Source organism: Urocitellus parryii, chromosome X (assembly GCF_045843805.1).
Source record: "Urocitellus parryii isolate mUroPar1 chromosome X, mUroPar1.hap1, whole genome shotgun sequence".
Classification (NCBI taxonomy): Eukaryota; Metazoa; Chordata; class Mammalia; order Rodentia; family Sciuridae; genus Urocitellus; species Urocitellus parryii.
The window spans coordinates 92,131,882-92,156,169 of record NC_135547.1 but is presented as its reverse complement, the minus strand read 5'-3'; the positions used below and the strand labels follow the sequence as shown (position 1 = coordinate 92,156,169).

Here is a 24,288-nt window from a genome sequence, read left to right as displayed (position 1 = left end):
TAATAGGGAGAACCCTAGATCCAAACACTGGAGCCATGACAGGGTGGTTTTGCCTTATAGTTTTGTAGGGAGGAGTAGACAAATTGTAGGTGAAGGTATTTATCAGTGGGCTGGGGTTGTGGCTCAGTGGTAGAGTGCTTGCCTAGCATGTGTGAGGTGCTGGGTTCGATTCTCAGCACCACATATAAATAAATAATATAATAAAAAAGATATTTACTAGGAGATTGTTTTTGAAAATAGGGAAGTTTCAGTCAACTGATCAGAAAATATTTACCTCTATGTCTAGTTATTTCAGGAAGACAACAGCTTGGTTAATCATTTGTGACACACAAAAAAGGGGAGTTGGAGCATCTGTGTCAGGCCTTGTCCACAGGTTCAGGCACAAGGGGAAAGGTCTGTATTTGGTATTTTCTCAGGAAGACAGTGAGTCTAAGAGTCTGTTTTATGACATCCAAGAGTCTGTTTTATGACAGAGTGGACAGCAAGCCTTAGCTATGTCATATGGGGGAGAATGGCTCTTTGTGGTAAATTATTTTTCATGAAGAAACAAACAGGTGTGGGGATTTCTTTACTATAACCGTTTTCATGGCTCAGGTGAATTTCAGTGTTGTCAAGAGTTCTCATCTGTTTGAAAACTTGAGTCTAATTCTTTTTATTGGAAACCACCTAAAGGTAGTTATTCCAATTGGTTCTACATGTCCATGCCACCATCCACCAGCCACCTAGTATTCTGCCCCACAGAATTGCTGAGTGATGGCTGTAGAAAGGGGTTCAGGAAGCCATTTGGAGGAGTTGACAGTGCTTTGCATGTGAGGTGTGGGAGCCAGAGCCCTCCCTTGGAGGGGAGATCGCTGGCAGATCCCACAGTCAGTTATTTCAGGTCCTTGCAACAATTTGGGGGAGATGTAACAGGGCAATATCCTTTGTGAGGAATGCTTCAGGGATGGTTCTGAAAGACAGATTTTTATTGTCTGTCAGTCTGTCTCTGTCTCTCTCTCCTCTTCTCCCCCTATTTTCCCCCACCCCATACTTTCTGGGGTTTCCTCCTTAGACAGTGGGTTGGTGCCTTCCTTTTACTGATGCAGAATCATTGTGGTCTACTATAGTAGCTGTAAGTTCACATTTTCTGCCCAATCATCTCCTATTAGTTTCTAGACCTCTTTTTTAAAAAAATATTTATTTAGTTGTAGACGAACACACAGTATCTTTATTTATTTTTATGTGGTGCTGAGGATTGAACCCAGTGCCTCACACATGTGAGGCAAGCACCTGACTACTGAGCTACAGCCCCAGCCCTAGTTTCTAGACCTTTTATCTGAATGAATGAGGTCCAAGAGAGACAGGGCATTTTAATAAATTCACAGAGATCTGTTATGTTCTGCACCTTGGCCTATTTGGTCACTATAGGGGAACGTAGCAAGTGGTGTACTGAGCCAAGTGGTAATTATTATCTAGAGCAATGTCCTTGGAACCGGAGAATCCAGGTGGCTGATCAGAATTAAATTTAAGTTCCTTAAGCTCCTTTCTCACTGGGATGCCACTGAGGAGTTTACTAACCACTGTAGTCTGGGATGCTATTAGGTGAAAGAAAGATTATTCCAAACAAAATCCCAAGTTTTCAAAATACATCTTTATGACCCTCAATGCTCTTTGCTCTTGTCATTGTCAAGGTAATGGTTGAAAGAAGATAATCCCCTTCTGGGGTCAGCCATATTCACTGACCAAACTGCCTAAAAGATAATGATGAAGTGAGGGAGGCAGAGTTGGAAGTCCCTCTGAGTCATTTTTTTAAACTCATTTCTATTATATTTTATTTTATTTACTTAATTTGGTGGGTACTGGGGACTGAATCAAGGGCCTTGCACATGCTAGGCAAGCACTCTACCACTTAGCTACATCACCAGCTATGTGAGTTGATTTTTGAAGAGGCCATTTCAACACTTAATACCAGATGCCAGTGGTTAGCAGGGAGTGTGGAAGTCAATCATATACCTTGACTATCAGCCCATAGTTGCATGGCTTTTAAATAAAAGGTGTGACATTTTCAGGCTATAAATAGTCTGGAAAACCAAAATAGCCACAGTGTGCAGCTGCAATTATCTGAGCAGTTTGAAACAGCAACTGTTTAACCCAAAGAAATGTCAACAGTGGCATAGCCTCAGTGAAAGCTCTTAGAGGTGACTTAAGGTGTATTGTAGTTAATTCAATAGGAGCAAATGGGACCACACCTCATGTGATGTGTTGTTCCCCATCACAATGGGCAGTGTTGTAGAAGTCACAAGATTGGCATACAGTGGTAGCTTCTGTATCAGAAATACAGGGTCTCCTAATTTATGCCCAGTCTTTGACAATGGATGCATTGTCATATCTAATGTGATGATGGATCCAAGTGTCAATGACAGTAAGCTAGGCAGTGAAATCTCAATCAGCAGCTTGATTCCAGTCAGTTTCATCAGAGTAGATGCTTACCCTGGGCATCTATATGGATGACCCAGACCATTCTATTCATAGCTGCAATTTGTTTCTACAGTCCATGATACCTAACTGTCTAATCTGTCTATGGTCTTTCAAGTGGGAGACCAATAGCTGAACCACTGTTAATAGCTCAAGAATCAATAAATATCAAAGGTAATATTGGGCAGAGTTAGGAAAATGACCTTGAGTTCTACCTGCTGAGTGGAGCACCCACATCCATTCTCAGGTCTTCTTAGGTTGAACAGTCTAGTAGAAACCATCAGATTTCATCTCCCGCCAAACCATTAGTGGATGAGGCCCAGACATTTAGGGGAACCTCTTTGAATTGAGGACCCCATTTTGCCCTGCAACTAGTACAAACTAGTTGACAAAGTGGGAAATAAAATTTCCCTTAACGGAGTAGTTGTCCCATTTTCATGGAAAGCCAAGATGCTGCTGGGATTGGGCCAGCTCGAATATATTATTCTTTTCTTTTATTTTTTAGTTTTCAGTGGACTCAACATCTTTTATTTTATATTTATGTGGTGCTGAGGATCGAACCCAGTGCCCCGCACATGCCAGGAGAGCTTGCAACCACTTGAGCCACATCCCCAGCCCCTCGAATATATTATTCTTTTGATAAGTGAGGCCTTTTGGTTTCTTCTTTGTTAGTCACTGAGTCTCAATCAGTCTACACTAAAATAGTATTGTCAGGCTGAAGAATCACAAGGCCACCATGGGTCAGGTGTTCAGTTTTAACAAGGGTCCATAGCAAGCTGATAACTGCTTTTCCGAAGGGCTGGCCCTAATTATCTATATAAGAATGGTAAGTCCAAAAGTGTAAAGGGTTTTCTTTCTCTGAATTAGTTTCTGTGAGGGCCAATTGTTGTGAAGCAGGGTTAACCCTTATGTTTGTCTCTTCCACATGCACCCACTTGTCCTTTCACCTTCTTCCATTAATTGAAGCTGAGCAGATCTTCCCACCCTTCAGAACCATGAGGCAAAATAAACCTCTTTCATTCTTAAATCACCCAGTCCCAGGAATACTATTATAGAATATGGGCTAAGGTGCTAACCAAGGGGGTTGCTCTATATAGTGACAATTTTGGCTATTTGAGGTGGGAGCAGTCATGTTGATGCCAGACCCACTGATGTTAAATAATAAGGTACTCAGTTCCCATGGGGGGAGAGATGAAAATGCATATTGAAGTACTTGCTATCTGAATACAAACTGATATTTGCTGTCAGTATCAACATCTGTGAAGGGCTGGGAATGTAGCTCAGTGGTAGAGCACTTGATTAGCATGTGTGAGGCTCTGAGTTCAATGTCTATCACCTTAAAAAATGTGAAGAGGGGCTGGGGTTGTGGCTCAGCAGTAGAGTGCTTGCCTAGCATGGGCGGGACCCGGGTTCGATCCTCAGCACCACATAAAAATAAAGGCATTGTGTTGTGTCCATCTGCACCTAAAAAATAAATATTAAGGGGCTGGGTCTGTGGCTCAGTGGTAGAGCGCTTGCCTCGCACATGCGAGATCCTGGGTTCGATCCTCAGCACCACATAAAAATAAATAAGTGAAATAAAGGTATTAAAATATTTTTTTAAATAAATATTTTTAAAAAAGAGTTTAAAAAATGTGAAGAATCTGAGATATCACCCTACTTACAAGCTAACAAGAGGGCTTGCCACAGTTTCAAGTGTGCTGGCAAAAGTCCCAAGACCTATTACAGGAAGAAAAAAAAAAAAGCAGTAGCCAGAATCAGCATGATTACATGTTGGGGGGGAAATTTAAAAATAAAGTTTCCTGGCCACCCCCAGAAATCCTCTCCACAATGTAGAGTAGAAAGAAAAGAGTTTTATTATTGAATAAGCATTAAGCCAGAATGCATTGTTCATCCCAAGCAATCTGTTAATATTTCAAAGGGGCAAAAGAAAGATTTAGAAGTTTTCTCAAGGAAAAGCTCTAATAAAAGAAAAACGGGGTATCTCTTTCCATTTTTGAAATAGGGAAAATTCAATTTTTCCTCTCACAATTTTCCCTTCTTTTGTAGTAATACTACAATTGTCTCATTGTCTCCATCACCCACCATTTCTGCCTTTTTAAATTTTTTATTTATTTTTTAAAAAATTATTTATTTATTTGTTCTAATCATTTATACACGACAGCAGAATGCTCTTCGATTCATTGTACACAAGTGGAGCACAATTTTTCACTTCTCTGGTTGTACCCAAAGTAGGGTCTTACCATTCGTGCAATCATACATGTACCTAGTTTAATGAAGTCCATTTCATTCCACCATCTTTCCTCCCCCATGGGCAGTTTGTAGCCAGCCACCTAAAGATCTAGCAAATATATAGTAAAATGTGAAGCAAAGCAATTATGAAAATTATCATAGGGTGAATTTGAAAAGTCAGTGTAACATTGCCAGTGGTGAATGGTTAAAGCACATTCTTTAAAATTTTTTTTTTAGTTGTAGGTGGACACAATACCTTTATTTTATTTATTTATTTGTATTTGGTGCTGAGGATCAAACCCAGTGCCTCACATGTGCTAGGCAAGTGCTCTACCACTGAGCCACAACCCCAGCCCCTAAAAGCACATTCTTGATTAGCAATGTGCAAAATATCTCATTTCCTTGTACATTAATTTAACTGATTATTGTCTTGTCTTTATTGCTTGGTCTTTCAAATCATTGTTATTTTGTAGATCCTTATAAAGTTTTACCAACACAAGCCTAAAGAGTAGCCCTCCAGAGGCCTTATATCCTAATTATTTTAAAGTCTATTATTCAAAGTCTCAGTATCAAAAGAGGTGTAGCTGTGTCTGTTCCTGTTCCTTTCAGGCTTCTATTCTAATAAGTCTCCTTTTTCTCTTGTATATAGCCTCAAATAGGCCCCTTAACAAATTCCAAATTGGAAGGGTTGAAGGTGAAACCAGAGTTTGACTCTGCTTCTTTTGGTGGGTGGGGTTTGTGAAAACTGCAGGCTTTCATAGCTGAGAAAGATTCCTTTTTTCTGTAAGGATCCTTCCAACCAAACCAGTTCACAAAACATTTCAATATGAAATTTAGATATTGAGTATCTGGATTATATTATTATATAAAAAATTTAGTTTGGTACCCTCAAAAATTATTAATGAAGATAGTTACACCATTATTGTGCAAATAATTGGATTGTTGGACTTGAAAGTCCAGATCATGTCTATTTTGGGAATATAATATGGTATTCATTGGGAATATCTAATCATGGAGACCATGACTGGGAGTACAGAAAAAAAAAAACAACATAACAAATAACAGATTTGTTTTCTAGTAAAATGTGATACTAGTTGGGGATAATGTCTCACTGTGTTGCCCAATTTGAGATTCATGATTCTTCTACCTCAATCTCCTGAGTAGCTGGGATTACAGGAATGTGCCACTACACCTGGCTTAAATATAATTCTTTTTTTTTTTAAAGGAAGGTTTTTTTAAAACTTTATTTATTAATTTCTATGTGATGCTGAGAATTGAACACAGTGCCTCATGTATGCTAGGCAAGCACTCTACCACTGAGCCAAAACCCCAGCCCTTAAATATAATTATTAAGAAATTGAAATTACTGGGCTGAGGATGTGGCTCAAGTGGTAGCGCGTGTGAAGCACTGGGTTCGATTCTCAGCACCATATAAATGTGAAATAAAGATACTGTGTTCACCTAAAACTAAAGAAATAAATATTAAAAGGGTTTCTCTCTTCCCTAGAAACCCTGATATATAAAATCATAAGACCTGGAAGGACATGCTGTAATAAGTCTGCTACCTCTATCAACCACTAGATTTCATCTGTATGCAAATATACACAGTAAAAGACTCAGTTGAGAGGGCCTTTTCAAGTGCTGCTGATCACCCATTCTGCTATCAAAATAAGAGAAAATGGAGCTGGATTTATGCTTTCTGTGCAAAACCAACACCTCAGAAGGCCTAATCTCACAAAGGACTCGGTCCTTCAGTTTTCTAAAGTAAATGATACTGATATTGGGACTCAAGTGAAAAAGAAATACTCTGGCAAATTTATTACTATTCTCATAGACTACCTCATTGTTCTGTTCACAGTATGGTAATTTCATTGCTTTTAGAAACTCTATCATTCTGCATTATGTGGGCTCTTCTGTGAATTATTGATACCTGAGTAGGCAATTGTGAAACCTTTAACAACACAGATATTAATTTTCCATGAGATGTTTTAGTTCCCATTGAAGACAAGAATCCCATTTTTCCCAGACACCAAACACGTATGTACTATTATATTGATTTGATTTTTCCTGAACTAAGAATTATAGCTTTAATAGCTGCTAGTAATGTGGCCACTTGTAGCTGATTTAATTTGAGACAAAACATAAGCTTGCAAGATTTCCTGAGCAGTCACCACAGCATAGAAAGCCTAAAAGTGGTCCCTTTTGTCCAGGGTTCATGATCAACTATGCATTATGAATTATGCATTTTGAACAGGAATGTCAGAAAAATTCAGTTGCTGCCTAGCATTTCCTTCTATTACCATTGTAAGTTCATAGTTGTCTGTCTGATGAGGATCTGATAAAAAGACTAACACAGTTTAGAAGTTTGTATCTTTCAAGCACAATATTAGGATTGGATAATGATGCTTGTACGTAAATAATCAGATGGCACATTAATCAGAGGATCTAAAGTATTACCATGCTTTTGTGTCAGAGAATAAAACTGGAATTCATTGTTCTTTGGTACCTCACAAATCCCCCAAATTATCTAAATTATTTTATTGTAGCATCTCTTTTATCTTCAAATTTGAAGCCTTCATGTGACACCAGATTCCTTAAATATTTTACTTCTATTTGGCAATATTAGAGCTTTTCTAATGAGGCTCAGTGAAGCAAGGAACCAAAACAAAGCCAAAGAATCAGTTTTAATTGCTCTTTAGTTTGGGAGGCTACCAGCAAATAATTTACGGATTGGGTAATTATAGATCCTTCCAGTAGGATACATTTCCCTAAGATTTCCTGTGTATTAGACATATACATAGAAAAATAAGAGAGACCTAAAACACTTGAGAGATCTTCTGCCATAAATACTGAACTCTATCCTAAGTAAAATCAAGCAAGAATTTATGTGTTAGCTAGAGGAACAGAAAAAAAATAGTGGAACACAAAGTATAGAGAAAAACTTAGCAGACTATGGTACTGAAACCAGAATAGTTCAAGAATTAGGAACTACAGGGGTTCATGGAACAAGAAATTCTTTGAGGGCTGGGGATGTGGCTCAAGCGGTAGCGCGCTCGCCTGGCATGCGTGCGGCCCGGGTTTGATCCTGAGCACCACATACCAACAAAGATGTTGTGTCCGCCGAGAACTGAAAAATAAATATTAAAAAATTCTCTCTCTCTCTCTCTCTCTCTCTCTCTCTCTCTCTCTCTCTCTCTCTCCTCTCTCACTCTCCCTTTGAAAAAAAATAAAGACAGAGTTTCTTTAAAAAAAAAAGAAATTCATTGACTTCTTTAAGATCTTGTGCAAATTTACATAATAGTTGTTCAACTACATCAAATATACCTTGCCTTACTAGAAATGTAGGAGTATTACAGGCTGAGTGCCATTTTCCAATTATTCTTGGTTTTTCTAATTATTTTATCATTAGTTTTATCATTTCTAATTGAACTTTCAACAAAGGATATTATTTTACACATGATAAGTTATAAGCTACTTTTACTGATTTTATATATTTTTTTTTAAAGAGAGAGTGAGAGAGAGAGAGGGGGACAGAGAGAGAATTTTAACATTTATTTATTTTTTCTTAGTTCTCGGCGGACACAACATCTTTGTTGGTATGTGGTGCTGAGGATCGAACCCGGGAGGCACACACACTAGGCGAGCGCGCTACCGCTTGAGCCACATCCCCAGCCCTGATTTTATATCTTGAATGAAACCAATGTCATTATTCCCTGGGGCCCAAAGTGATTTTTTTAAGAAAATCATTTTTATAGCCCACAGGCCTTTATTTATTTATTTTTTAACATTTATTATGTCATTAATTCATAGGGAATAGATTCCCAGCAGCTCAGGCTCCTTTCCATTTGTTCTCACAAAACATCCTTCTCTGGGTGGAGCAGGCTGGCATTTCAGCTGAATGTAGTTACCTTTGTTTTGGGGTTCCTTCTTTTTCAGGTAATTTTCCTTCATACATTTCAGGAAGCTGTCTTAGCTTTTAGAGTGCCTAATATGTTCAATATGCTTATTCTCTTGGCAAGAATCTTGCACTTAACTTGTCTGTACACATCAATGCCAACAGCATGCTGGGTAGTAGTGTAGAGTTGATGCTGGAATGGATTAAGACTGGGGACTCTTATAATGAAATGAATGTATTTTGCATACTACATGGGTACATCATGATGAAAAATCATTAAAAACCATGTCCTGTCTTTCATCTCCCTATCCCCCAGTGCTGATTGGGTTGCCTTGAACAGGATTGTGTTGTTACAGATACCAGTATCATTTGAGGATGTGACTGTGGACTTCAGTAGAGAGGAGTGGCAGCAATTGGACTCTACTCAAAGGTGCCTGTACCAAGATGTAATGCTGGAGAACTATAGCCACCTGCTCTCAGTGGGTAAGCATCACTATCCTATGTAGCTATGAGAAACCCAGGGTTGAAATGGTCCTCCAAATAACATATACTGAAGTTTTAATCCTCAATACTTCAGATTGTGACCTTATTTAGAAATAGTCTTTACAGGGGCTGTGGCTGTGGCTCAGCGGTAGCGTACTTGCCTGGCATGTGTGAGGCACTGGGTTCAATCCTTAGCACCACATATAAAGAAATAAATAAAATAAAGATCTGTCAATAATTTGATTCTATATGCAGAAAAGGGGACGGTAAAGCTACTTGGGTATGAACATGTGTTGCTCTTCAAGAAAAGAGAAAAATGACCTAAGAATGGTTCAGAGGCCAGTGGGGCTGCAGGTACTTCTACAGACCTGAGGGCATAGGCTATGGAGATGGTGAGGTGTGGGAATCCATTATATCCTCAGTTTCAGAGGGCAGGGCTATCTCCTTGTTTCCAAGGCTGAGAGAGGCATGGCCACCACCTAAGGGTATGGGGTTGCTATGTAGGATTGACATCATGTCTCTTAACAGTCATGTGCTCTGGAACTATTTTCTTAAAATTTCTTTTCAAAGTTTTTCCTTATGATACTGTTGAATATTGCTTTTGTGCTAGTATTCAGCCTTACATGGAGTTTATACCCACTTGGGGCTACATTCTCTAAGAGCATGATTCTGGTAATATCTAAGTCCAGTACATCAGGGGCTACTACTGTCCTCCCAACATCTACAGGCTGGGCCTCAATCAGAAGAACTTGGGTCACTAAAAGGCAGCATTGGAGAGCGATTATTCTGTATGCCACATTTCTAGTACCCCACTGTGGGGCAGGGTTTCAACACTGGGTTTTTCTGTGTTCATTTGCAATTACTAAAGAATCCTTGCTAAATTTCTCCTCTCCCCTGTTAGCTAATATGATTAAATTCATTGGGTGAGTAAATTCAGGTCCAATAGCAAACCAAAAGATGTTTTTCAAAAGGATAGTCATCCACGGAGGATGGTAGGCTTTCCTCTAAATCTTAAGGATCTGCAGGGTGATTCACCTATAGGGGCCTACTAGAGGTTCCAAACAATGCCAGAATCTGCCACTGCCACCTGTAGCACCATCAGATCTGCTAGATCATATGGCCCAAGTGGAAGAGCAACTTACACTGCAGACTAGACCTGTTGCAGAGCCTTTTCTTTTGCTGAGGCCCCAAACTAGCAGGTTTTGGATCATTTGGTAAATGGTGATCCAGTGGGTCAGAATTGCACACCAAAATGAGGAATTGTTGCCTGCAAAATCCAAAGATGCTCAGTAGTGTTGTACCTCTTTTTTGCTTATAGCAGGGAATAGATGCAACAACTTATTCTTTACCTTAGAAGCGATGTCTTGACATCCATACTACTGGACCTCTAGAAATTTCTTGAGGCAGAAGGACCTAAATTTATGTCATGTATACTTTACTGCCCTTAAATTTCTATGAGATTTCTTTTCCATATTCTGATATGAAATGTCTTACCCATAAATCTTGAGTAGTTGCTATTTCTTGTTTACTAGGTTCAGTGAGCTTAATGTCATCAGTGCAATGGATCGCTATGCTGTATTGTTTTTCCTCTGTGAATTTTTGTGTATTGTTTTGTGGAAGGAAAAGGTAAATAAGATTCATATGAAGTAAATTGTGGCATACGGCTAGACAGTTTTAAACCTCTGAGATAGAACAGTAAAGGTATATTGTTGCCCCTTGACAGCTGAAAGCAAACTACTTCTAGTTGTCTTTTCTGATAGGTATCACATTTGCAAGAACAATAGCTACATTCTAGATTAACACAGGAAATGTGTTAATTTGCTCAAGCGATGAAACCCCATCTGGAAGAACAGCTACAATTAGAGTCACTGTCTTGCTAAGTTTATGATACTCTACTGTCTTTCTCTAATAGTTATTTGTTTTTTGCACAGGCCAGATAGCTAAGTTGATGGTGATATGATGGGAATTGTTACCCCTATATATTTCAAGTCCCTGATGTTAGTAGTAATCTCTGCTGTTTTTCCAGAAATGGGATATTGCTTTTATTTTTCTATTTTCTTAGTTAAAGGAAGTTCTAATGGCTTCCACTTGGCCTTTCCCACCATTATATTCTTCACTCCACAGGTCAGGGAACCAATATAGTCATTCTGACAGTTGCTGAGTTATGTGTATTCCAATTATCATTCTTTAACTAGGGAAATAACCACAGGATGGTGTCAGAGACCCACCAGATCCACTGTGAGATGGATCTGATCTAAAACTCCATTAATAACTTTCTTTCTATTAAACATCTACCCTGACTGATAGATCACAGTGATGTTTTGTGTCTCCAGGTCTCTTCTCCAGTTTGGAGCAAGAGTCCAAAATCCTCAAAAATATTTCCTTTTCCTCAATGTACAGTTACACTGATAAAAGACCACAGTCTCTTTGGGGAAGACTGAGAAAGATTAATAGTATAAAATTTTAGTATTTTATCTGGATCCTTCCTCAAAGAGACTTGTTATCCCTTTCATTCAAGCAGCCCTGGGCCTATAAACAGGCTCAAGCCTGGGAATTGATCGAGGTGCCATGACCTACTTTATTTATTTATTTATTATCTTTTTATGCTTCAGATTAGATTTTTGTTTACTTGTCCTAGAACACTTATTTTTATTAGTTTTTTGGTTATATATAACATTATGATTCATTTTGACAAAATTATAAAAGCATGGAAAATAATTTGCTCTAATTGAGTCCCTAGTACTTCCCTTTCCCTCATCTTGTCCTTCCCTCTGTTCCCTTCCTTCTCTACTGACCTTGACCTAAAACTCTTCTGTTTGTATAGACCAACTAAGGTTTAATAGACTGCTCATCTGATTCTTTTATGGGGATGCCAAGGTCAATTAGGTAATGCTATAGATCTCTATAAACCAGACTATTCTGAGTATTGCTTTGACTCTTCTGTCCATTGTGGTAATTATAGCCATCTTGCCTATGGCAATCAGAGTACCTCCACTTGGCCTCTGCTACCCCAGGATCCAATTACTCCCATTGCATTTATGTTTCCCTTTTCATTGAAAACAGTTCCAACTTTAATTTCTGAAATACAAATGAGCAATCACAAAACTCTTAAAAGATGCTGGGGCTCCTACAGATTTGTTTCTCACACTTGTGATAACAAGTATGTCCTCTGGACACTCCTGGAATGGATGTGCAGATGTTACATGATAAATCCACACTAGCATTCCAAATTCCCAATGGTTTTAGATACTTTTTTCTCCAGTCTACCAAGGCATTTCTGGCATTTCAGCTTCATTTAGTGTAGACCAGCTTTTGGTCCATGAATCAGCCAACCAACCAGACTATTAGAGACTTTCTGACCCCTCAAGCAGCAACATCAAATTCAGAATCTCTGTTTAGTGGGTCCATATCAAACAACTAAATGTGATCTAGTATTGTGTTCCTTCCACCATTATCCCACTCTTGATATCCATTTCTACACATATTCTCCATATTTTTGTCTGTATAAATTAGAGAAGTCATGCAGTTCTTCTGGTGTACATGCATCCTCATGGGCTATACTTTGTGTTTCATCTTTTGAGGCTTGCTTGAACTTGAGTCTAGTTATATGCCTAGAAGTTAAGAAGAGTGATGGGCATCAATCCTTAGGAGAAACAGCAATGTTTGGAAAGGCAAGTACCTTAGGGGATGTATTAGTCAGCTATCCATAACTAAAACTAAATACACAAGGCAATAAATGTATAAAAAGAAAAGGTTTCTTTTGGCTCATGGTTCTGTAGGTTCCAGTCTAAGTTTGAGTGGTCCTGTTGCTTTGGACCTCCTCTGAGGACAGCATATCATAACATGAGTGTATGGCAGAGCAAATTGCTCACTTCTTTTTTTGTAATATATATTTTATTTTCTCTTAGAATATTCATGATTATTTTTGGTTTTCTAGTTTAAACATACATCATTTCAAAATTACATAAAATTGTGTTTTTTAAAAGGATCTAGCAAGATAGTACACTGTGAAATTACTCAGTGACTGAATTATTTTACACATAAAACTGTGAATTTCAGTTGAAAGAAAAACTGCACTAATAGGAAATAATTCTATCATACATACACATTTACAGTTTTTACTTTTATATCTTCTTTTAAAAATCATTTCCCCAAAAAACTATTCTTCAGCATAAGATAGATAAGTATTTAGTACATGATTAGTATATATACACAAGAGGCTATGAAAAATTACCCATAACTTTAAGAAATTCTGTTCCAGAGGTTAAAACAAAAGTTTAGAAAGCATTTTAATATCTTATCACCTATAAAGCAGCAACAATATTTAAATTATTAAAGATGGCAAATCCAACAATACATAATCATAAACAGTCCTTTAAGAAATATATTTGAGGGGCTGGGGATGTGGCTCAAGCGGTAGCACGCTCGCCTGGCATGCGTGGGGCGCTGGGTTCGATCCTCAGCACCACATACAAATAAAATAAAGATATTGTGTCTGCCGAGAACGAAAAAATAAATATAAAAATAGAAATGTATTTGAAAGTCATTGTTCCATAAAATATTTACATTGTTTAAATTACATGATAGTAACATTTTCTTTTTCTATTTTTAATTGAACATATTAATTAAAGAACCTCTAAACCACTCCCTCTTAAACTACTCTTCTTTAGTAAAGGAGACTTTATCCTTGGGTTTATTCAGCATCTTTATATCATCCAACAGCTTTTTGGGTGTTAAAATATGTGTAGAACCAATAATAACTTCACAGGATTTATGTAACTGAGAAACTTCATAAGCACAGTGCATTTCAGAATATGTAATTCCTCCAGTTACAAAAATAATCAGCTTTGATCCATTTTTTTTGGTCCAATTCTAAATAATTAGTTCTAGGTTTCTGGCAAGCACTTACAGCTCCAGAGCCATTCCACACTGCTGGACACTGAGAACAATATGGTCATTCCTTTGAATCTAATCTATTATCAATGGCATCTTCCATAATATTTTTGATAAAAGGTGTCCATCAAGAAAGTTGAAAAGTTTCTTCTGCAGACTGATGCTTTCTTAATGGTTTTGCCTTGTTGAGATTGGGGAACAATGGGAATACCAAGATAACTTCAGTTATGAATCATGTCACTCTCATTTTCTATCTTTTCATTACGGATCAACCTGTCCAAATATTCTTCTGTAGTTCCATTAGTACTGAAGATATAAAGTGGGATTGCTCTTATTTTATCACAATTATCATGATTTTTATTGAGTAGAACTGGAAGAAGTACTCTCATAGCATCTTTCACCTTCTGTCCTTCTGCATCAGTTCCAAGTGCCAGGTCCTGTTTAGTTTTACAGAGCTTTTCTATGTTAAGCTTGAACTTATTCATGCAATCTTCTGCTAAATTAGGATGGACAATTTTCTTAGTAATCTGTTTACAGAAATGGGGCATCTTTTTCATCAGCTGGGTAAGAGGACTAAGTGATGTCTTTCCTTCTGTTGCTTTCTTCATTGATGAAACTTCCTTCATAAGCTTTGGAATTTCTTCTAGTACAATTGCAATATGCCGATGTGGAATTCTCACCCAGAGGTCATCATCTTCTTCAATGATTGCCTCCTTTTCTTTTCCATCTGTTTTGTATTTGTATGTATCATTCTCAATTGGAGTAGATCATATGCCATTGCCTGAAAGGTCAGTTCATGCAGGACAGTGGACACAGGATCAAAGTCACAATCGATTATTAAGAGCTTGGAATAAGTTTTACCCTTTATTAGTCTCTTTTCATCAATCTTGTAGTAGTCTTCAAGTTTTTTTTTTCAACCAACTGTGCAAGTTTACTGGCATTATCTAGAGGCTTACTTTTATATCTTACTCCAGGATTTTCATCCAAAGTGGCACATACTGTAACTATTTGCTTAGCCATTGCTTCCATAATGGCATCTTTTCCATTGGCATTGCCAGGGTCTGGACTATAACAGTAATAAAATGCATCTGGTACATCAAGAGTATACACAGTCAGTGAAGTGTAAATATTGATGGATAGAATATTCTATATGTGTCTGTTAAGTCTAAATTATTGATTGTATTACTGAGTTCTATAGTTTCTTTGTTTAGTTTTTGTTTGGAAGATCTATTCAGTGGTGAGAGAATTGTGTTAAAGTCACCCAGTATTATTGTGTTGTGGTCTATTTGACTCTTGAAGTTGAGAAGGGTTTGTTTGATATACGTAGATGCCCCATTGTTTGGGGCATAGATCTTTACAATTATTATGTCTTGTTGATGTATGATTCCCTTGAGTAGTATGGAATGTCCTCCTTTTTAAAAAAATATATTTTTAGTTGTAGATGGACATGATACCTTTATTTTATTCATTTATTTTTATGTGGTGCTAAGGCTCAAACCCAGTGCCTCACCCATGCAAGGCAAGCCCTCTACCACTGAGCCACAACCCCAGCCCTGAAATGTCCTTCTTTATTCCTTTTCACTAACTTTGGTTTGAAGTCCACTTTATCTGATATGAGGATGGAAACCCCTGCTTGTTTACATGGTCCATGTGAGTAATATACTTTTTCCCATCCTTTCACTTTCAGTTTTGGGTGTCTTTTCCTGTGAGTCTCTTGAGGGTGGCACATTGTTGGGTCTTTTTTAATCCAATCTGTGTCTTGTAATTGATGAGTTTAGGCCATTCACATTCAGGTTTATTATTGAAATATGTTTTGTATTCCTGGTCATTTTGGTTTATTTTTGGTTTTTAACATGACTTGGTTTCTCTTTGTTTGGCCTTTCCCTTAGTGTAGTGCCACCCTTTGCAGATTTTCATTGTTATTTTCCATTTCCTCTTCATGGAATATTTTGCCAAGAATGTAGTGCAGACTTTTTTGCTGTAAATCCTATTAACGTTTGTTTATCATGAAAGGTTTTTATTTTGTTATCAAATCTGAAGCATAATTTTGCTGGAGATAAGATTCTTGGTTGGCATCCATTTTCTTTCAGAGCCTGGCATATGTTGTTCTAACATCTCTTGGCCTTAAGGGTCTGGGCTGAAAAATCTGCTGAGATCAGAATTGGTCTCTCTCTATATGTAATCTAATTCTTCTCTCTTATGACCTTTAAAATTCTATCCTTATTCTGTATGCTAGTAATTTTAATTATAATGTGCCTTGGTATAGATCTGTTGTTATTTTGTACATTTGGTGTTCTGTTAGCCTCTTGTATTTGATTTTCCAATTCATTCTTCATGTTTGGGAAGTTTTCTAATATTATTTCATTGAAGAAATTGTGCATCCCTTTGGTTTGAAACTCTGTCTTCCTCTATCCCAATAAATCTTAGATTTGGTCTTTTGATGGTATCTCATAATTCTTGGATGTTCTGTTCATGGTTTCTTACCATCTTCACTGTGTGGTCAACTGTGTTTTCCAAATTGTATATTTTGTCTTCATTGTCTGAGGTTCTGTCTTCCATGTGGTCTAATCTTTTGGTGATGCTTTCTAATGAGTTTTTTTTATTTGTTTTATTGTTTCCTTTATTTCAAGGATTTCTGTTTTTTTTTTCACAATCTCCATCTCTTTCTTGAAGTAATCTTTTGCTGCCTGTGTTTGCTCTCATATCTCTTTGTTGGAGTGAGCAATATGTGCCTGTATTTGCTCACTTAGGTCATTCTTTAATTCTCAGATCATTTTAATTATGTACATTTTGAACTCCTTCTCTGGTATTTCTTCTACTGCACTGTCAATGGATTCTATTGTTATAGTATCTTGGTTGGTTTGGGGCATTTTCCTCCCTTGTTTTTTCATGTTGTCTATGTGTCTTCCTCTTGCGGTATTACAGTTTCGACCCTATAATCTTGTAGTGTCCCTACAGGTTAGGGGAGAGATCAATGTTTAGGGGGGAGATCAGTGTTTACAGCACCCAATGCAACTAATATGCAGTCATAAATCAATTAGTGTGTATTTAGACATTTACAGTTTTGCTACTATAAACAGAAATAACAAATACATATAGACAGTAAGTTTGCATAAGTGTTTACATTTTCTAGTGGTGGACAGAGAATGGGGGTGGGATATGATTTTTATGAGGTAGGATGTGAGAATATAGAGGTATTAGATTATAGGACAAGTAAAAGGGGAATCAACAGCAGTTTGCTGTTAGCAGGAGAAAAAAAGATATATATAGAGAGGCAACCTTATGCAAGGCTCCCTATTGCCTCTGCAACAGGATGGTGACTGTTAGCACACCTAGTAGGGACACCTCTGGTGCAACTGGGCCCACAGGGACCTTGGTGATGGTCTTCTAGGTCCTGGTTGTTGTCCCTAGATGAAAGTGGCCACGTCCCTAGTTGGTGGTGGCAATACTGTCAAGCCTATAAGTAACTTGCTGTTGGGCTTCCAGGCCTCAGTCAGTGTCCCAAGATGGAATCTGCCCTAACTAATGGTGGCGGAGGTGGCAGCAGAGGTTACCCAAGATGACAGTGGAGGTGTCCCAAGATGGAGACAACTGCTTTCAGAGATGGTGCTGGAAGGATGGGCAGTGTGATGGCATTGGGCAGCCTGTTCCATGATGGCACACTGTGGTGTGTGGTGCTACCACAGGCAGCTGCCTCCTGGCCCTTTCTGTTGTCGCACAGTGGAGATTACCATGTGGGAAGGGGCATGGTGGTGGCTGCAGTGTCCCAAGATGGAGGTGGTTTGGGTGGAGTCAAATGTTGGTGGATAGGGAACTGCAGCTTGAGTGTTCCTGTCCATGCAGGCGGCTTGCAATGGTTCTGGGCTCCAGGCAAGGCACTTGTTGGGTTCTGGTCTGGGCTCTGGACGAGGCCTGGACCTAATTCTTTATCATTTTCTGTTAACAGGGTTTGAAGTTCCCAAGCCAGAGGTCATATTCAAGTTGGAGCAAGGAGAGGAGCCATGGATGTTGGAAGGGGAAACCCCACATCAGAGTTATTCAGGTGAGTGAGTGTAAACCAGGTAGAAGACACACATGGAAATAATTTTCTTTCCTAAGAGAGGCCTGAGCTTTTAAAATGCTACCCTTATTAAAGGTTTTAAACCTTAGGAATTGCTCAAGGATAGAAAGTTTTAGCCTCTCAGGTACCAAATTATTCTTTCCCTTTCTTTTCCTTCCTGTTATAAACTGTCTTCTTTGCTTGACTTTCCTCCAGGAGAATTGCCCCTAATTTCTATAGTCTGGATCATGCCAGGCTTTCTTACTAGGGATCTTGCTTTCCTATCACATTTTTTTTTTTTTGTACTGGGGATTAAACCCAGGGGCACTTAACCACTGATCCACATCCCCAGCCCTTTTTTTTTGTATTTTATATAGAAACAGGGTCTTGCTGAATTGCTTAGTGCCTTGCTAAGTTGCAGAGCCTGGCTTTGAATTTGCAATCCTCCTGCCTCAGCCTCCTGAGCTGCTGGGCTCCTCCTATCACATTTTAACACTACATCACTTCAATCAGACTCCTAGAGTGTTAGATTCTTATAATATTCATTCAGGTTTTAAGGAATTGCATTCTTTGAAAATCAGCTATTTTCTCACTCTTATTCTTCCTAGTATCCTTTAGCTTTCTTCTTCCGTTTGTATTCATCTTCTCCAAGATATTAAAAAAAAAAAACATTTACAACCAACCTTACTTTCTATTTTCTTTGTAAGTATCAGCTTCAAATTCCTCACTCCTCTCCACCTTTTCATAGCCCCATGTCTCTCTTATGACATTGCTTCACTTTCACTTAGCATTTTTTTCTTTTAAAATCAACTTTATTAGGGGCTGGGGTTGTGGCTCAGTGGTAGAGAACTTGCCTAGCATGTACGAGGCCCTGGGTTCGATCCTCAGCACCACATAAAAATAAATGAATAAGGGTATTGTGTCCAACTACAACTAAAATATTAATAAAAATCAATTTTATTAAGGCATAATTTAAATAGAATAAAATGTATCCATTTTAAGTTTGCGGTTTGATGGTTTTGATAAAGGTAGACACTGGCATGATGACATAACATTTCCATCACACAAAATGCTTCCTAATGCCCCCTGGAGTAAACACTATTAATTTAGCCCCAGGCAAACACTGACATGTTTGTTTTTTTGATACAAGGGACTGAATCCAGGGGTGCTTTACCACTGATCTACATCCCCAGGCTTTTTTATTTTTTATTTTGAGACAGGGTTTCACTAGGTAGTTTACAGCCTCCGTAAGTTGCTGAAGCTGGCTTCGAAACTGTGGTCATCCTGCTTCAGGCTTCTAAACCACTGGAATTACAGGCAAGCGCCACCATACATGGCTGACATGATTTTTATCACTATAGATTAGATTTGTCTTTATTAATGTTTCATATAAATATATCATAAGGTATATACTCTTTTGAATTTGGCTTCATGACTCAGTATAGTCATTTTGTAATTCTGTTCCTGTTTCATTCTGAGTAGTACACCATGATATGAATATATAAGTTGAGCATCCCTAATTCAGAAATTAAAAAATCCAAAATTCTCCCAAATCTGAAACTATGTGAGCATTGATAGGACACTTGAGAAGTTTCAGATTTTGAAGCAATTCAGATTTTAAAAAAATTTAGTTGTATATGATCACAATACCCTTATTTTATTTGTTTATTTTTATGTGGTCCTGAGGATCGAACCCAGTGCTTTACCTTCTAGCCACAAACCCAGCCCCAAGATTTCAGATTTTTGAATTAAGGATGCTCAGTTGGTAAAGTCTTTGCAAATATTCCAAAATCTGAAAAGCCCCCAAATCTGGAAAACTTCTGGCCTTAAGCATTTTGCATAAGGAATGCTCAACCTGTTTTGTAATTTGTTAATCTGTACACCTGTTGATGGATAGGGGGTTGGTTAAAATTTGGTCACTAGGAATAAAGCTGCAGTGAACATTCTGATGTACCTTGTGTGAATGTGAATATGTTTATATTTCCTTTGGGTAAATAATTAAGATTGGAATTTCTGGATCAAATAATATGTGTATGCCTACTTTTATAAGAAATTGCCAAGCGTCTTGCAAATTGGTTATATCATTTTATATTCCCAATAGCAATACATAAGAATTGTTGTTGCTGTACATCTTTGTCAACAGTTGATATCATCAGTCTCTTTAATTTTTGCTACTGAAATGTATATGCATGCTATTTCATTATGTTTTAAAGTTGCCTTCCTCTGATAAGAGTAATGATGCTAAGCATCTTTTCATGTGTGTATTGACATTTGTACAATTTTTGTAAAGTGTCTGTTCATATCTTCCCCATTTTTATTGGGTTATTTGTCTTCTTATTATTGAGTCAATGTATTTGTTAAATTTAATACCTTTACCATATATATGTATTGCTAATATTTTGTTCCAGTCTGTGGCTTGTGATTTTATTTTTATTTTTATTTTTTGTGTGTGTGTGGTGCTGGGGATTGAACTCAGGGCCTTGTACATGGGAGGCAAACATTTTACCAACTGAGCTATATCCCCAGCCCTAATTTTATTTTTAGTGGTGTCTAACAAAGTACAAATATTTTAATTTTGATGGAGTCTGGTTTATCATCTGTTTTATTGTTTGTACGTTTTGTGATCTGTTTAAGAAATTTTTGCCTACTACTAGGTCACAAAAATTTTCTGATATTTTCTTCTATAGCTTTATAAGCTTTTTCAGTTTAGGTCTAGGGTCCTTTGTGTGTGTGTGTGTGTGTGTGTGTGTGTGTGTGTGTGTATGTGTGTGTGTGGTGCACACATGAGTGGGGGGTAAGGATTGAAGTTCATTTTAATTTTTAGCTTTAATTTTTTTAATACTGGAGATTGAACCCAGAGGTGCTTAACCAATGAGCCACATTCCCAGGCCTTTTTATTTTTTATTTTGAGACAGGGTCTAGCCAAGTTTCTTAGGGTCTTGCTAATTTGCTGAAGTGGTCTTGAACTTGAAATCCTCCTGCCTCAGCCTCCCAAGTTGCTGGGATTACGAGTATGCACCATTGCACCCAACTGAGGTTCATTTTTTTTAAAAAATATTTATTTAGTTGTAGATGAACACACAGTATCTTTATTTATTTATATGTGGTGCTGAGGATCGAACCCAGTGCCTCACACATGCAAGGCAAGTGCTTTACCACTGAGCTACATATAGCCACAGTCCCCTGAGGTTCATTTTTAAAATAAATGTTTTCTGGTTGTTACAGAACCTATTTTTGAAGAGTTTTTCTTTTTCCCATTGAAATTCTTTTTTTGTTTTGTTTTGTTTGTTGTACCAGGGATTGAACTCAGGAGCACTTAACCTTAACCTCTGAGCCATATCCCCAGCCCTTTTTTGTATTTTATTTAGAGACATGGTCTCACTGAGTTGATTAGTGCCTTGCTAAATTTCTGAGGCTGATTTTTTTTTTTTTTTTTTTTTTTTTGGTATCAGGAATTCAACTCAGGGGGACTCGACCTCTGAGCCACATCCCCAGCCCTATTTTGTATTTTATTTAGAGACAGGGTCTCACTGAGTTGCTTAGTACCTCACTGTTGCTGAGGCTGGCTTTGAACTTGAGATCCTCCTGCCTCAGCTTCCCAAGCTGCCAGGATTACAAGTGTGCACTGCTGCACCTTGCTGGTAATTAATTAATTAATTATTTTTTAATTTGTTCTGATTAGTTATACATGACAGCAGAATGCATTCCTATTCATTATACACAAATGGAGCACAACTTTTCATTTCTATGGTTGTACATGATGTAGAGTTGCACCATTTGTGCAATTGTACATGTACCTAGGGTAGTGATGTCCATCTCATTCCACCATCTTTCCTGCTCCCGTGTTCCCTTTCCTCTCCTCCCTCCCCATTGCCCAATCCAAAGTTCCTCCATTCTTCCCATGCCCCCCCCCCCCGCCCGCTCATTATGGATCAGCATCCACTTACCAGGTAGAAAAAGTAAGGGGAAAGCAGGGACCAGTGCTTTTATTTTTACTTATTTATTTATTTATTTATTTTTGTGGAAAGAAATAGACCAGCCATAGTGATCAGGCTAGGCAGGGTTATAATTTACTAGTTTGAATAATTTCAGTGGGCTCCAGGGTATAGGGATTGTTCCTACTTGCCTGGTACCTGTCTCTGGGGTGATTAGATTAGGGATATAGCATATCACTCACCCTGTGAGAGCCCAGTGAAGGAGGTAGTCATGGGCATGGACTATGGATTGGTTGATTTGCATTTGTAAGTATGAGAAGGTATATTCATGATTTGAGTCTTTTCCTTTCTCGAGGAATTAGCCAGCTCTGGAAGGGGCAGTTTCTTCTGGATCACCTTAAGCCCCAGATGCCAGCTCATCAAGAATATAGGAAATTAAGAAATATAGCTAACATGTAGTCCTTTAGACAAACACATACATTTTTATTATTATAGGTTTTATACTAAGTCTTCAAATCAGTTGATGCAAGTTCTACAACTTTTTTATTGCCTTGGCTTGTTTTGGTCATTTGCATTTCAATATGAATTTTATAATCAGATTGTACTTTTTACAAAAAGCCTATTGGGATTTTGTTTGGAGCTGACTCTACTCTGTGGATCAAGTGTAGAATTGATATCTTAATAATATTGAGACTTCTAAGCTATGAATATGGCATATTTCAGCAATTGCTTAGACCTTTAATTTCTTTCAGTAGTGTTATAATTTTGATTGTAGAGATCTTATGCACTCTTTATTAAATTTATCCCTAAGTATTTGATGATTTTGCTACTATTATAAATGGAATTATGAATTCTATACTGAGCTACATTCCTAGCTATAATTTTGTTTTGTTTTGGTACTGAGAATTGAACCCAAGGGTGCTCTGTCATTGAGCTATGTCCCCAGTCCTTTTGATTTTTTTTTAATTTGAGACAGACTCTCACTAAATTATGGAGGCTGGCCTTAAGCTCTTGATTCTTCTGCTTCAGCCTCCCAAGTCAGTAGGATTACAGGTGTGCACCACCACACTAAATTAATTTTTTTAGTTTTCAAATTATCTACTGCTAGTAAAATTTTCTACTGATTGACTTTTGTACATTCACTTTGTACATTGACTTTTTACATTTCTACATCTACCTTTGAATTTTTCATAGGTACTTCAGAGATTTTCCTCTTGATCATTATCACTTAAAAATAGGGATACTTTTACTTCTTTTTAAATCTCATGTTTTAAATTTGTTTTCCTTTCCTTATTTTATTGACCTTCAGTTCAGTGTTGAATAGGAGTGATGAGTATGGACATACTTGCTGTATTTTCCATATTAGGAATAAAAATTAGGTCTTTTTAAGTCTGGTATGAACTGTAGGATTTTTTTTTTGCTATTGTTGCTGCTGCCATTTATAGGTTATGTAAGAATCTAATTCTAGCTTGTTGAAGTGTTTTTTTGTTTTATTTTTATCATGGTTAAATGTTGAATTTTATCAAGTGCTTTCTTTATGTATTAGATTGATTCTAGAAGTTTTTCTTTTGTTCTGTTGATATGGTGAATTTATTTCTTGATTTTGGAGGGGGTACTGGGAATTGAACCCAGGGATGATTAACCACTGAGCCACATCCCCCAGCCCTTTTTTATATTTTACTTAGAGACAGGGTCTCTCTGAGTTGCTTAGGGCCTTGCTAAATTGCTGAAGCTGGCTTTGAATTTGGGATCTTCCTGCCTCAGCCCCCTGAGCCTCTGAAATTACAGGTGTGCACCACCATGCCTGGCTACTTCTTGATTTTTATTTCTTATTTTGAGACAGGGTCTCCCTAGGTTGCATAGGGACTCACTAAGTTGCTGAAGCTTATTTCTTAATTTTTAAATGTTGAATGAACCTAGCATTTCTGAGATAAATTCTGTTTGACTTTAATGTATTATTATGTAGTGATTCTATTTACTGATATTTTGTTTAAAATATTTGCATGTTTCCATGAGTGATACTAGTTTGTAGTTTTATTTTTTGGCAATGTCTTTGTTATGTTTTTTAATTAGGGTTATAGTTAGAAGTGTTCCCTTCTCTATTTTCAGAATTAGTTTGTATAAGATTGTTATTTATTTTTTATAGCTTCATCGAATTTATTAGGAAATCCATCTGTATCTTAAGTTTCTTGATGTGACAATTTTAATAACAAATCCAATTTCTTTATTAGACATAGGGATTTTCTGATCTTTGATTCATCTTTTGCCAGACCTAGTAAGTTATATCTTTCAAGGAATTTGTTGGTTACCTCTATAGTGTCTAATTTAATCCTGTGGTAGTCTAAAAACAGTGTAGG

At 37.5% G+C, this 24,288-nt stretch overlaps 1 protein-coding gene and 1 pseudogene across 1 annotated transcript in view; one reads left to right on the top strand and one right to left on the bottom strand.

Moving 5' to 3' along the window:
• Positions 1-24,288, top strand: part of Znf81 (zinc finger protein 81) — a 58,833-nt gene that overhangs the window by 21,046 nt on the left and 13,499 nt on the right. The window contains exons 3-4 of the mRNA XM_026381368.2: positions 8,938-9,064; positions 17,904-17,999. Of these exons, the coding sequence (XP_026237153.1) occupies positions 8,938-9,064; positions 17,904-17,999 (223 nt within the window). The remainder of the gene's footprint in view (positions 1-8,937; positions 9,065-17,903; positions 18,000-24,288) is intronic.
• Positions 13,721-16,516, bottom strand: LOC144250821 (syntaxin-binding protein 3 pseudogene; annotated as a pseudogene).